The 13,409-nt window shown below is 54.1% G+C and overlaps 3 protein-coding genes across 3 annotated transcripts; 1 reads left to right on the top strand and 2 right to left on the bottom strand.

Annotated features, from left to right (window-relative positions):
• The first annotated feature begins 8 nt into the window (after window positions 1-8).
• Window positions 9-4,341, top strand: BDW47DRAFT_103927 (putative cell morphogenesis protein Sog2). Its single transcript, XM_024812197.1, has 3 exons — window positions 9-1,148; window positions 1,216-1,327; window positions 1,386-4,341. Exons 1-3 carry the CDS (start codon window positions 724-726, stop codon window positions 3,792-3,794), a joined length of 2,946 nt encoding a protein of 981 aa, XP_024672928.1. The 5' UTR covers window positions 9-723; the 3' UTR covers window positions 3,795-4,341.
• A 240-nt stretch (window positions 4,342-4,581) lies between these two features.
• On the bottom strand, window positions 4,582-10,062 carry BDW47DRAFT_103925 (putative multidrug resistance-associated protein). The gene is made up of 13 exons (XM_024812196.1): window positions 9,831-10,062; window positions 9,049-9,765; window positions 8,713-8,992; window positions 7,726-8,651; window positions 7,504-7,666; window positions 7,077-7,439; window positions 6,897-7,020; window positions 6,761-6,832; window positions 6,658-6,708; window positions 6,537-6,601; window positions 5,848-6,466; window positions 5,324-5,785; window positions 4,582-5,255 (listed from the first exon to the last, which is right to left on the bottom strand). The coding sequence occupies exons 1-13, from the start codon at window positions 10,035-10,037 to the stop codon at window positions 5,018-5,020; spliced, it is 4,287 nt and encodes a 1,428-aa protein (XP_024672927.1). The 5' UTR covers window positions 10,038-10,062; the 3' UTR covers window positions 4,582-5,017.
• Window positions 10,063-10,464: 402 nt separating this feature from the next.
• Window positions 10,465-12,514, bottom strand: BDW47DRAFT_103916 (histidine-specific methyltransferase). Its single transcript, XM_024812195.1, has 2 exons — window positions 11,612-12,514; window positions 10,465-11,556 (listed from the first exon to the last, which is right to left on the bottom strand). The coding sequence occupies exons 1-2, from the start codon at window positions 11,917-11,919 to the stop codon at window positions 10,800-10,802; spliced, it is 1,065 nt and encodes a 354-aa protein (XP_024672926.1). The 5' UTR covers window positions 11,920-12,514; the 3' UTR covers window positions 10,465-10,799.
• Window positions 12,515-13,409: the final 895 nt, after the last annotated feature.

Below are 13,409 nucleotides of genomic sequence, written 5' to 3'. Positions count from 1 at the left end.
CCCTCATCAGCACGACCATTTACTGCCCTCTCTTCGCTCACATCTCCCCTTCCTTCTTTCCCTCCCTATTCCCCTTCTTGTCCCCTTTTTTTCTGCCTCTGTCGGTCATCGGTCCGGCTTGGGGACGCTTCCCATCTGACAGCTGCGACTTTTCTCCGCGTTTCACTAGCTTCCCCCCCATCCGTCGAATTACACAAATCCGAGGCAGATTCTCGAGAAAAGACCGACTACGAAACGAACTTATCTTTTTTATCGCTGATACAACCTGTCATATTGATAGCTCAACTGTCGGGGTGAGGTGATCAAGGCCGCTTATTCCCCCCCCCTGTGCTGGGGTGAAATCCGCTTAACGATACCGCTGCGGTCTTTCGTCGCGCCGTGCCCGATCCGATTTGCTCGACTTCGCGACCCAGACCGTCAACCGCTAGGGACAGGAGTCTGACAAGCGTTCGGCTTATTTCGACGTGCTATATTCCTTTTGTTTATTCTCCTGATCTCTATCTCTGTTCTGGCCGACCCCTGTTTTTGCGCGGCCAACTGTGTCGCATTCGCCGTGTCCGTCGATCATGCTACTTTTCGGCCCTCATTCACGCCTCAGGGAAACACTGGTAATTTGATCGACGCCCCGAGTTCCAGATTGTCTACGGATTACAAGCCCGACCGGAAGAACCCACGTGGTGATTGCATTGACTAGGCTGGGGGAGAAATCACCGGTCGCCCGCCATGTTGTCCACGATGGTTCGCCCCGAGGACACTCTCAGGATGCCTCGTTCATATCATGGCGACCTTGAAGATAATGGTGCCAGACGAATGCCAGAACCAACTGCCCCGTCATCGTCATCTTCTTCTATTAATACGGAAGGACTGTCAAGGAGCGAAGACGAAGCTACATTGGTCAATGGATCAATAGGTGATCATCGCAGCACCGCCTCGACCTCTGCGGGACCGCGGCTTCTGTCGCCGGAGGAAACGATCGAGCTGGCTCGTCGTGCGGTGGAGAATGGCATTCAGGAAACTAAACGGTCTTTAGCGGGAAGTGAAGCGGTCAGTGATGTGGTGAAGCCCAAGTTGACCATCGACTTGGGCCATTCCAATATCGTCCGCCTTCCGGAAGCAGTGGTGGATATCATCAAAGATGAAGTGGAGCGGTGCGTGGACCTCCTTCGCTCTATCGGACCCTCAACAGTTGGGGACCGGGCTAATAGATTCCCATAGGCTATCTCTGTCGCACAACCACCTGTTTCACATCCCATATCGCTTCGCAGAATGCTCGCATCTGAAGTATCTCAACATCCGGTCTAACAACTTCCGTGAATTCCCCAAAGGTGTACGTCTACGATATTCTGCCCAATCGATACACATTGCAATTGCTAACTACTCAACAGGTATACAAGTTACCGTTCCTCGAGATTCTGGATCTCAGTCGCAACAAACTCGGCCACCTTCCCGAGGAAATCAAACGCCTCACCTCCTTGCGTGTCTTGTCTGTGGCGCAGAATCGTCTAGATGAGTTGCCGCTGGGGCTGTCGGATATGAACAAACTCCAGATCCTCAAGGTGGCCGGGAACCCTTTGCGGCAACCCTTGCAACGGCTTCTGGAAGCACCGGATGCCGACTTGGCCTCGTCCGCCATGACGGATAACGAGAAGGAGGTTGCCCTGACTGCGGAGCTGAAGAGATTTCTCAAGACCAAACAGCCGGTCACCACCCCGGAAACCGAAATCGCTGAGATCGTGTGGGATACTCCCAGACCGGTCAAGCAACGCGGAGTCAGTAGTCGATTCCCTGTGATCCCTAGCACGGGGGACAGTGCCTCCGACCCCAAGTCACCGTCTCTGTCTCGACCTCCGCCGATTCCGCTGAAGTCCCATTATCGGGTAGCTTCCGGCCAGGCCTCTTTCCACAACGGCATGCTTCAACGGCCTGGTGCGACCCCGCTCGTCGGTCTGAACGAGCGCAATCGCAGCAACAGCGAAGGCATCATCCAAGCTTCCTTCGCGGCGAGGTTCAAGCGGATGGGCGTGATCAACCGGAAGAACACCGATCTGGGAACCCTGAATGAAGCGCGACCGTTTCGGAACAGTCACTTGCGCGGACTCAGTCACGGGTCCATTCTCCGAATCCGGCCGTCTGCCGCGATGGGTGGGAACAACTCTCCCAGTCCCAGTAGTCCGAGAGAGCGCAGACGACTCAAAGAGGGCTTTGTCAATCGCATGTCAAGCTTGCCCGAGCATAAGAGTGAGAGGGACGTTGCGGATCCCATCATTGAGAGCGCCAAAGGCATTCTATTTGCCTTATTCCAAGTACAGTCGCACATTTCTGCCTTGATCAACGTGATAAAACGCGATGATACTCGACGGAATAGCCTGGAGATCGTCTTTTACAACGCATCTACCCATGTTCACCGGCTGAACGAGGCACTCGAGAATGCCGAAAACCCTCGCTCGCATGACCGAGACTGGACGCCTCAATCGAATGAGGCCGTTAGAAGGGAATGTGAGACGTGCATTATGGCATACGCCCACGTTGGTGCCCTACTACGCAACAGCTTGGATAAGATTGTTGCCAATGGTGATCCGCGCTATGTGCGGTCACTGATGCTTATGATATACGGTGGCATTGTGGAATTGCGCAACGCCTGCGTGAGCCTTGGAGTTCCGCTCGAGATGCGGAAACGGGCCTTTACGAGGAAGCCATCCGTGCCCGAGATCCACAGGGAACCCGAGCCGTCCAGTCGTGAGAAGCTCCCTGGCTCTGCGATGACTCCGACCAGAGGCCGCGAGCCGAGTCTGACGGCGCGCCGGTTCCGCAGTGACACTACCATCCAACGTCCCCAAATAACCGCGAGTGGACCACCACCCATGCCGACCCATTCGCAGTCGGCCCTGAGCTCGCCAGGATTTGCGCCACCGTCGTTTGGGTTCGGTTCGCGGAGTCGCTCGAGTAGCCGATCGAACATGGTCAATACATCGGTGCCTCCGTCACTTGCCACCCCTCGCTCCGGGGAGTCCTTCCCGCCGATGCCGAACGTCGTTGTGCCCCGAGTCAACCCGCTCACGGGATTAGAAGAGATTGAGGAAGAGCGGATCTTCGAAAGGATATTTTACCAACTGACGTCCGCATACACGGCGGCCCTCCAAGCGTTGCCTCTGGCCCGTCGGCAGCTCATGCGGTGTTTGGAGGTGGCTGAGCAGACGCGGGAATCGGAAGGAATTCAACTGCTGTGGAACAACCTAATCCGGCGATGTCGGATATGTCTGGAAGTATCGGAGGCGCTGGGGATGCGCCTTTCCAGCATGAAAGTCAAGGAACCTGGGGGCGGGATGCGCAACCAGCGCGAATTCTGGCAACTCTGCAAAGGATTCATGCAGTCCTTCGTTGACCTGGTGACCGACATGCGGGAAGTCAGGAGCATGCAGCTGCTCCCTCCCGACATGATCACTATTCTCCGTCCGGTCCAGAGGGCCAGCAGGGAGGCAGGTCGGCTGATCGAGGCGTCGCCATGGTCATATCTGGCCGATATGGCCGTGAGCAATGCGCCAGGGAACCTCTACGGACCGCCCTTGCAGACTCAACATCCCCATCATGCACAAATGATGTCAGCCCCGCACACGTTCAATACTGATTCATCTCCCACCCCGCTCAGTGCTGCGCTTGGCCCAGCCGCGCAGGCCACCATCCCGTCCACGCCTGCAAGTGCATACAGCGACAAATTCTTCGAAGGGGATGTCTTCCAGCGAGCGGACTCCCTGCTTTCGATGCCGAAACACGCACCCTTTTTCCCCCGACGTTGAAGTGCCTGCCACTTCTTCTTTGCTTTGTTCAAATAACCTGGAATCGACTACTAATGTTGACTGTCGGTCGATATCCATAACGACCTTACTTTAACGACCTACCCATCTGTCCGTGGGCAATGCGAGCCCATTCTAGACCTACAATCTTCCAGGGATCTCCATCACGGATCGACAACCCACTTGCATTTCATCATAGCTAGACGTCATCAGATTTACAAGGGATATCTCCGGACTTGTACGGCATACCGCGACGCGTCCAGGCATGACCAGACTGGATCTGGCTACTGATTCTGGACAAGGAGTTACTCCCATACACTACTGGAATGGCGTTTAGTACATACATGTCTGCTAACTTGGACCTCAATGACTGGAATGTTTATATATTTTCAAATTTTTTTCTTCTGATTTTGATTTGTTTATTTATCATGTAGCAAGCGATACAAAAAAAAAATTAGAAAGTGAGGGCAAACACAACAGGAACACGAAAGTTTAGAAGAGAATGAATGATCGTTATGAAGCCGGAATCATCGGCGTTTGTCTGCTTGGACTGGTCTGCATCGCGGTTTAGCTTTTTGTGATATATGTAGTTAATATTGGATTGGATGTTGCTGTTTATTGAGTGTTTCTTTAGTTCTATTTTTCCATTATTTTCTGCTGGTTTTGGTCTTGCTGAGTTTGGATTTGTTGAAGAGCGTTGTTATATATATTTTGACTTGGTGACCTATAAGTAGTTACCGTATATAGCACAATCGATTCTATATCCAAATTTGATAACAGTCTCTAGCCCGTGAACCCCATGCGAATCAACTGATGAAAACAATCCCAACAGAACAAAGACCAATAATATCCAGACCTCAATAGGCTGCAGTTTGTTAAAGCACAAGATTGTCAAATGTTGTGCTAAAAGGACTGCCTGCAGGTCAGCTGATCGGTTAACCGATTGCAGTCACTGCTTTTCTCTTCAATTTTTCCATGTCAAACACCCCTGAATGGAAAGCACATATATACAGTTATTAGTGGTAATGGCCTCGGTCTACTATAGGATTGACGAGATGACCTATTAAGTGGAATAATGAACATTATTCCTCGAGCCACGAGTATCGAATTACCCCAAAAGAAAGGTGATATGATGTTCTCCACTCCCTCCTGACCGCCATTCATCTGGCACTCCCAGCGCATCCAATCCTCCATCTCCAACTCTGAATGATGAGAAATGAATGACATCAAGGGCGATCCGGATCTGGTGCTGCCACGGAGGCACGGTACAAAGCCGACAGCGCCGAGTCCCGACTCAGCAGCTCGTCGGGGGAGCCGTCTTCCACTAGGCGCCCTTGCTGCAGGACTAGGACGCGGTCGAACTGGCGGATGGTACGGAGTCGATGAACCACTGCTACGACGGTTTGAGAGGCGAAATGGCGGTCGATGATATCTTGCATCAGATCTTCGGTGTGGTAGTCCACGCTAGGGTTGACGGTCAGCATGTTTGTCCCGCACTTGACGAGGACGGAAGAGGAAGAGAAAAGACCAACCTGCTCATGGCTTCATCGAGGAGAAGGATAGACCGACGGTGCAAAAGGGCGCGGGCCAGACAAAGCATCTGCCGTTCCCCCATCGACAAGGAAGATACGGTGATGCAGGCCTCGAGATCACCGTCAGGACAAAGTCGCTCCCATAATCTCACGGCGCGCAGGGCCACCTCTATCGCGTCGCTTGGGATTTGATCGGTCGGGTCGAGAGTGAACCGCAGTCGACCGGGCATCAGGAAGGGCTCTTGCGGAACGACGGCGATGCGGGACGCCACCTCCGTGATTGGGATCGCACCCAGGTTTTGACCGTCGATCTCGATGCTCCCGCTGTGCACATCCACCAGTTGCAACAGCGCCAGGAGCAGCGTTGTTTTGCCGCTGCCGGACCCGCCGCAGATGGCAACTTTTTGGCCTGGGCGGATAGACAGATTGATATCCTGCAGGATTGGCCGGGACTCGGTCCCGCTGATCCAATAGTCAGCACAACAGCCGTGTCGCTTCTTCTCGAACCCCAGGCAGTCTCTTACCGGTAGCCCACACTGACGTGGTTGATGGCGATACCTCCCTGGGCAGGCCATTCGGGAGGTAACGCGAGCGCCGGAGGCTCTCGATGGTCGGACGGGGTCTCGTGTACAAAACGCTGGACGCGTGCCACCGACCCGATGCAGGTTTCCAGCTGCGTCCAGTAGCGCATTACGAGTTTGAGGGACTGACTGAAACCGAGGAGCATGTTCAGCGATACGCCAATGCTACCGGGGCTTACCTGGGACGGCAGTTGGGTTCCCAGCACCACGACCAGCACGGCGACGCCGGCCGTCATCAGGTCCAACACCAGGGCCAACCACTGTTGAATGCAGGAGAGAAAGTACGCCGGCCGCTGCGACTGGTCAACCAGCACGGCCCCTTGACGAGTCATGCTAGACTCCCAGCCCAGCGACTGCAGGACGGCAATGCCCTGGATGGTCTCTAGGAAATGGGTGAATAGTGGTGCGCGCGCTTCGATATCTAGCAGGCGAACCTGGCGCGACGTGCGCAGATAAACCACTTGAATACCGTAAACAACGATCAAAAGGATGGGAACCGCGATGCCCAAGTATTTGGACTTGATACAGAGAATTATGAGTTTCCCGAGACACTGCGCGAGACCTATATCCGCCGACAAAATTATCCAGTCAGCCTGTCACATCCTGCAGATCGGATAAGAAGTTGGAGTTACTGATGCTTGTATTGACGGCTATCATCGGGAGCTGCAAGTCAATTTGATCCATATCTTGACTAAACCTGTGACCTCGCTATCAGTGGAGCCAGGGGTGGAAACGGGCGATATCGATGCTTACCGATTTGTGATCTCGCCTATATCAGCGTCGCGGAAAAAGCTAAACGGGGCACTTTGAGCGAGTCAGCTTCTGAACACGGTGAGATGAATATGCAATACCGTACCCCATTACAGCGCTGAGGAGGTGGGAATGCATCCGAAGCCCTGTATTGGTGATAATGTTCATCATGAGAACCCTGTCCATCGTTGTCTCAGCGAATATCCTGTGCAAGATCCTGGGGAGAATCCCAGCGTACGCACCATGCTAGGGGAAATGTGGTCGTTATGGATATCGAATTCAGCATTATGTATATTCCAAGGTACATGCCGAGAGACTGGTTGGGCTTCCGGCTGTTGGCATCCGACCATTTCTGGAGCCAGACCACTGCAGTCGGTTAGTGACGCCCATCCCCTCGATTGAAAAAGACGAGAAACACGTACCGGAACAGTTGGATGCTGTCGCGTTGATAGCCAAGAGGACAAGGAAGATGATAATCCATCGATAGCCAGCCGCCTGGACATAGTAATGATAAACAGACCAGCTGCCCTCGCGCCGCGTCCAATCCAATTCTCCCTTCTCTTCCACAATTCCGGACGAGTCGCCGTCCTCCGGCGATGCTGTACTAGGAGGTTCGCTGGCCACTAGCTTGTCGGATGGACACTCATCGTCAGGGTTTGATAGAGGCGACCCAGCGTGGGAAAGCTCGGCCAACAGAGTCGGTGGTAGATTGTTGAAAGGACCGTGATAGGCGATCTTTCCATGGTCGAGGAAAAGAATATCGTCGGCGTACTGCAGTAGGGATTCTCAACAGTGCACACACAAGTCAGCTATGATGGTCCCACGGGGGGAAAGAGGTTCGAGACAGACGATTATGGGTTGCCAGCACAACGGTGACCTGGGCTCGGTGGCAATAGCCCTCGGATCCTAGGAGGCGGCGGGAAATCAGAGAAACCGCGCGTGCATCTAAACCACTGAACACATCATCCAGAAGCAACACCGGCTGACGAGAGAAGATCGCCCGGGCCAGTCCCTACGCCATATTGTTAGCGACAAGCGCTCTACCGTCGGGTACGTGATTGAATGACTTACAATCCTCGCCCGCTGCCCACCACTCAAAGACACACCATTGCTTCCGGCGACGGTATCGTCTCCTTGCAAAAGCATGGCCAGATCGACGTCAAGGGCACAGAGCCACAGCACGTGTCGGTACCAAGCTTGGTCGAACTGGCCGAACCCCGTGATATTTTGCTGGATCGACTGGTTAAGAATCCATGGCTCGGCCGGGCAGTAAGCAGCCCGGGGGTTTTGAGTCAGAATGTGACCGGCCAGCTTTACTGTGGTACCGATCATGCTAGCCAGCAGTGCCGACTTTCCTGCACCTACAGGCCCAACAACCATGGTGACGGACTGGGGTCGCACTGTGAGGTCGAGCCCGTGCAGAACCTCTGGCTCCTTGGAGGCCCAGGAAAAGCTTGCCCCACGGCATTCGAAGACCATCGAAGATGACTCTTTAGGCTCCTTTTCTTCCGGCAGGGCCGAGGAGACGACTGATGCGGGGGCACCGATGTCACAAAAACTCTGGATGCGGTCAAAGCAGCCCAGACATTGCATGAACGAGGGAAGTGCCTGCATGAAGATAATCAAGGGGGTGGTGAGAATCGAGATCAGGGAGAGTGCAGTGAAAGCGCGAGACGCGAGAAGGGCACGATCAGGGCGCAGTGCAGCGAGAATACTATACACGGCGAACGTTGCCATCGGGGCTAGCTCCGGGGGCAGATCTGCCAGGAATAGCTGCCAGACCAGCACGCGCCGCAGCCGGCGTGATGTGTCCAGTTCTACCACCCGAAGCCGGTGGATTAGATCCCTGACGACCTGGGGCAGCCCTAGCATTTTCACAGCCTTCATATTTTCCAGGAGGACCGTGGTGGTCTCTACTCGGTGTTGGATCCGTTCGACCCACCACTGTTGTCGGGGTTTCCCAAGCACGGAAACACGGGAGATGGCGAGAAGACATCCTAGCGGGTCAGGAGGATTAGCATTAGAAAAAACGGGGGGCAGGGAACCAGGGGACCGCACCAAAAGCTACTATTACTGGAACAACGCAGGCCACGGACAACTGCCGTTGCAGGAGCCAGACAGCAATCCCGACATCCAAAGGCGCGGCCCACAGCTCATGTACAAACCGGAGTCCGGCGAGGATGCGCTCCACATCGGTGCTCATCATAGTCAACGGGGCTCGGTCTGCAAGGGCTGCCGGACTCTTGCGGATGGACTGCTCATAGAGCAATTGAATCAATCCTCCCCGGACGCGGGTCTGGAACCGGAATGACTGGCGCCAGTAGACGGCGTTGGAAAGCTGCGAATATCCGTTAGCACAACTAATCAGAAAAAAACCATAGACTACCGACCCACCGCCAATCCCACATAAACCAGCAGGAATGCTGCGATCAGCCCCTTGGACTTGTTGGAAGCATCCTCAGAATGGCCGTCCTTGGTCAAGAATTGCACAGCGGCCGTGATGAGGAACGGTTGGCAAAAGGTGAACGCAGAGACACACAAGCGCGGCACGACGGCAGAGAGGAAGGACGTGCGAAAGGCCCAGAATACAGCCCCATGCGCATCGCGCAGGCGACGGACGGCGTCGTGACCTTGCAATGCCTTGTCCACTTGGGGCAATTCGTTGAGATCGAGCACGGCGGAAAACCCACGGCGGAATGTCGTCCAAGTCCAGGCAAAGAGAGCCCGAGTCCAAAAGTCGCACCTCTGTTCGATAGTCAGACCTGGCTTGCGCAGCCATCTAGTCTTCCACCACGACTCCGTGGCCAGCACGGCCAGCGTCAGGATCGTCTTCAGCGTGCCGAGGATGGAGACGGCCGAAGACCCGCTGATCAGCCAGACCGAGCGGGTTTGCGGCAATGTCAGCACCAACTGCGCGCTGAAGTAGAGAACCAGCACGACGGAGGGATCGACGCGATGCTGGTCCTCCCAGGCTGACATTGCGAGTGCCACGCTTAGGCCTATGATATTGACGACGGCGATTGGAAGGGCCGAGGTGGTTTGCAGGCGCTCGTCAAGAGTGCGCAAGACCGTGTGGACCACTTGGATGGCTAATAAAGACAGCAGTGTTACCTACTCCGGGGGAGGTTAGGAACAATGGATCCGGGCAGGCTTCGTAGCAGGAGAGGGTTACAGACGACTTTCACGGCCGCCAGTCGACCGGAGTATAGCTGTCTCGGCGCGGCTCGTCCCCACCACCACACCGTGGGCACTAGGAGCAGGAATATTGCACTCGGGGGAAGACCGAAGGCCACATCTTCGAAGGCCAGCGTGAAGTCGAACGAGCGGCAGTGGGAAACCACTCGTGGGCCCCAGCGGCTGTCGCTCCCGAGCGGACAGTCCATGGCGAATGGAAGAGCGTAAGGTAGGGCAGGACGAGAGGTAGAGGATAGACGACGATCCAGGTTCCTGGCCGGAAGAACCTATTTTATCATTTGTCATTTTGGCTGCGGCTTGTCGATCCATCATTTACCCCTTGCAGCAAGCCAGGTCGGCCACTCTGTGCTCAAGATGGAAATTTCCATTTGAGATTTGTACGCCTTTGTCCCTGAACGAGCTCTGCACCTCATACATGAAACTCATCGTTGTGGATCCAACCGTCAAGCAAATGAAGTCCGAAGATAATTCCGCAATCGGGCCATACGGGGGTCAATTATTAAGTCTACTTCGCGCAGAGCGGGGGCGTATCGTCGATGCCACCTCGCGTTTATTAATCGGTTCTGAGCTATCGGTGAATTACAGGACGGGAGCAGAGGATTTTCGTCAATTATCTTGCATTGTTTTCTGAGATGCTAGTTCAGTAGAACCGCTACGTCATCTGGCATGCCCTTTCGTTCGAAGATGAGACTTCTCTTAGTTCTCAGTGGAATTCCCTGGTGAAAGAAGGAACGACAACGTCTTCAGACGCCATAGTTATCTTGCGCGCGTCAATGGTCGTAAGATGGGCCCAATACGGCCACTGACTGGTCCCAGATGGGTCATAGGACATTCACGATATCCCTTCGGAGCATGGGCGCCCTGGGCCCGTTCATGTGGATGACATGGGAGGACATACCGAGCACTTGGCCGGACTTTGCGGGCGCAAGATATAGAATCCTGGGCATTGGTCAGCTTGCGTCGTCGAGGCCGCCGAGGATGTCATTGCACCTACCATAGATTTGGTCGTCGTCCATCCATGTCCGCTCGATTTGCAAGTGTGCGCCGTGGGCCACCGCGTCCATTTGCTGAGGGGACCATTTCCCGCTTGTTATGGCGCGGACCTTGGCACCTGGTTGCAATGACACTGGAGGCCGTCCATCTTCCACGTGGAAGACTAGCTCCCGTATCGGCGTGTAAGAGACATCGACCATACTGTGCTTTGCATCATACTGCGTGTACACCGTCCAATCGGCCGGCTGGAAGACAATCCGCCCTAGCACCCGATTGGCGCTATCTAACCCATGAAGAATGAAATCCCGTAGGGGCAGCGCGGCGGCATCGTACGCCGCCATGAGGCGTACTGGGTCCTGACACGCATCGCACGAGACGAGGAATTGGGCCCCAAGTCCACTGCGTTTACAGGCTGCTGCCGCGTCTCGCAAGACGGACTGCGCACCGTCGAAGCCTCCGTTGGTCATGCTGTTTCCCATCCAAAGGAATGTGACATGTTTCCTGAGGGGTGCTCCTTGGGCAATCCAGTGGACACAGTCGTCATATGTCCCATGCAGTCCACGGATGTCAACATAAGCAGCACCCACAAACTCCTGCTCCAGGGCGTCCAGACTGGCGGACAGCTCCTGGGCTGAGACATCCAGCGCCAAGTAGGAGACGGCGCGACGCTGCTGTTCGAGGGCCGAAAGAATTAAGCGCGTCTTGTACAGATCCCTGTCTTTTAGTCAGTACCATCGAGCAGATATTCTAGGGAGCAAAGCTCACTTGCCCACATCCCAATTCAATGATCACCGTCCCCGCTGGAATTTGCGCCGCGATGGCCGCGACATGTTTCTTCAAGATCTCTCCCTCTTTCCTCCCGAGATAATAGGGCTCGGACTGGGCCAAGCGGTTGAACAACCGCAGACCATCATCATCCCACAAGAGCAGCGAGGGTAACTGGGCTGGGTCAGCCTGGAGACCCTCCACGATTTCTGTTCGGAGGTCCCCTTTCACGGCACCCCGACTAATATCCAGAATTCGCGCTACCGGGTCGGTCGCTCTATGGTGGGCACGGCCGCCAACAATGAGAGTCATGCCTATGGCGAGAGACCGGTGTCGGTGTGTACAAAGGAGGGGAGGAAGGAGCGTCTATTGACGGGCCGAACAGTGCAACAAAGACGAACTTCCGTGGTTTTAGGGGTGATTAGCAGGTGGTCATTCCACTTCATATGTCACAGAAAGGTTGGAGGATGATCGCGGGTCCCACCCAAGTTACCGGTGGGGAGGGGTTTCCACTCCAGTGCCAGCATCAACGGAGCATGCGCGAGGAGACTTTCGAGCTGACATGTACAAGAAACGTAACTTCGGTGAGTGATGAAGCGGTGAGTTAGCCTGAAGGCCTGCCCAGATAGCGACCTAACGGAGAATTCGCGAATCCTGGCAAGGCGCGGCGAGAATGCGTATTGAGATATGTAGGGGTATCAAGGGATGTCAAGTAAAGGAGGCTTGCCATGTACTCTGTTTAGATCGTGGTATCTCAGGCACACCCTAGAGTAGCGGTATACTAACACTGTCGAGGAGTTCTTACGGCATAAGGAGGGTGAGGGGGGCATCGGCGTGTCCGAGAGTCCCCAAAATCGGGCAGGGCATCGTCTTGTTCAAAGGGCTACCCATTCCCATGGCGAGATCTGGTTACGGAGTGTAGTGATCGGCATGCTTGCCCTTTGGAATGACCACAATTGGCATACTAGATGCAAGGTATCCCTTTCAAACCATAATGTGTTGGGATACCAAAACGTTGGATAAGCGGTCTCGAGATAATGTGCCTGGCCTGGCCTGTCCAGGGTTTGGTGGTCAGGTAAGGTTTCAGACCGTCGAAACTTGTTGGATGAGTCAATCGTGGACTTGACATGTTGTCTCCGATTCAGCTCAGCCCGGTAGACTTTTTGTGGGGCCATATGTAAGTACTTGTGCTGCTTGCTCCATATATTTAAATCATTGATCTCAAGGTTGGCAAGATCATTTTATAATACATATTCCATGAACGGTGTATGTATTAATATAAATCGGTAAAATTCTGTACGCTGCTTCAGCCATGGAATCAAGCCTCCCACCCAAGCGGCGGTTTACAGATACTAAACACTCCATACACTTATACACAAACATATATCATTTTGATGTGTGCCATGCCGCTTTTGGAGGGCTTTTCACGACAAATATATTGCGTATCATGGAGGTATATAGGGGGGTACAGTCGTCTTGGATGCGCAGTCATTGCATCGTGGCTTGGTTTGATAAGGGCCCCCCGGTGTTCATGGAACATTGACTCAATTACATGGTGGACTTCTCTCTTGCTCATGACTCACAAAAAAGACAGTAGTAGATATCTACGGTTATAGATCTATGTTTGAGTTGGGTAGACACGATACTCCGGTTTCACCGGGCTATATCAAAAAGAACAAGTCCAAATGGATAATGGAGAGGGATCACATCAGAGCCATGTCTGCCAAGTGGTGCAGTCTCATACGTCGTAATTTCTTGATGCATTAGCGAGAAGTATCATCTTCCCACACGGGTCCTACGAA

Source organism: Aspergillus candidus (assembly GCF_002847045.1).
Source record: "Aspergillus candidus strain CBS 102.13 unplaced genomic scaffold BDW47scaffold_16, whole genome shotgun sequence".
In the NCBI taxonomy this organism is placed as follows: Eukaryota; Fungi; Ascomycota; class Eurotiomycetes; order Eurotiales; family Aspergillaceae; genus Aspergillus; species Aspergillus candidus.
The sequence above is the reverse complement of the archived record's forward strand: the minus strand, read 5'-3'. Positions and strand labels throughout refer to the sequence as shown.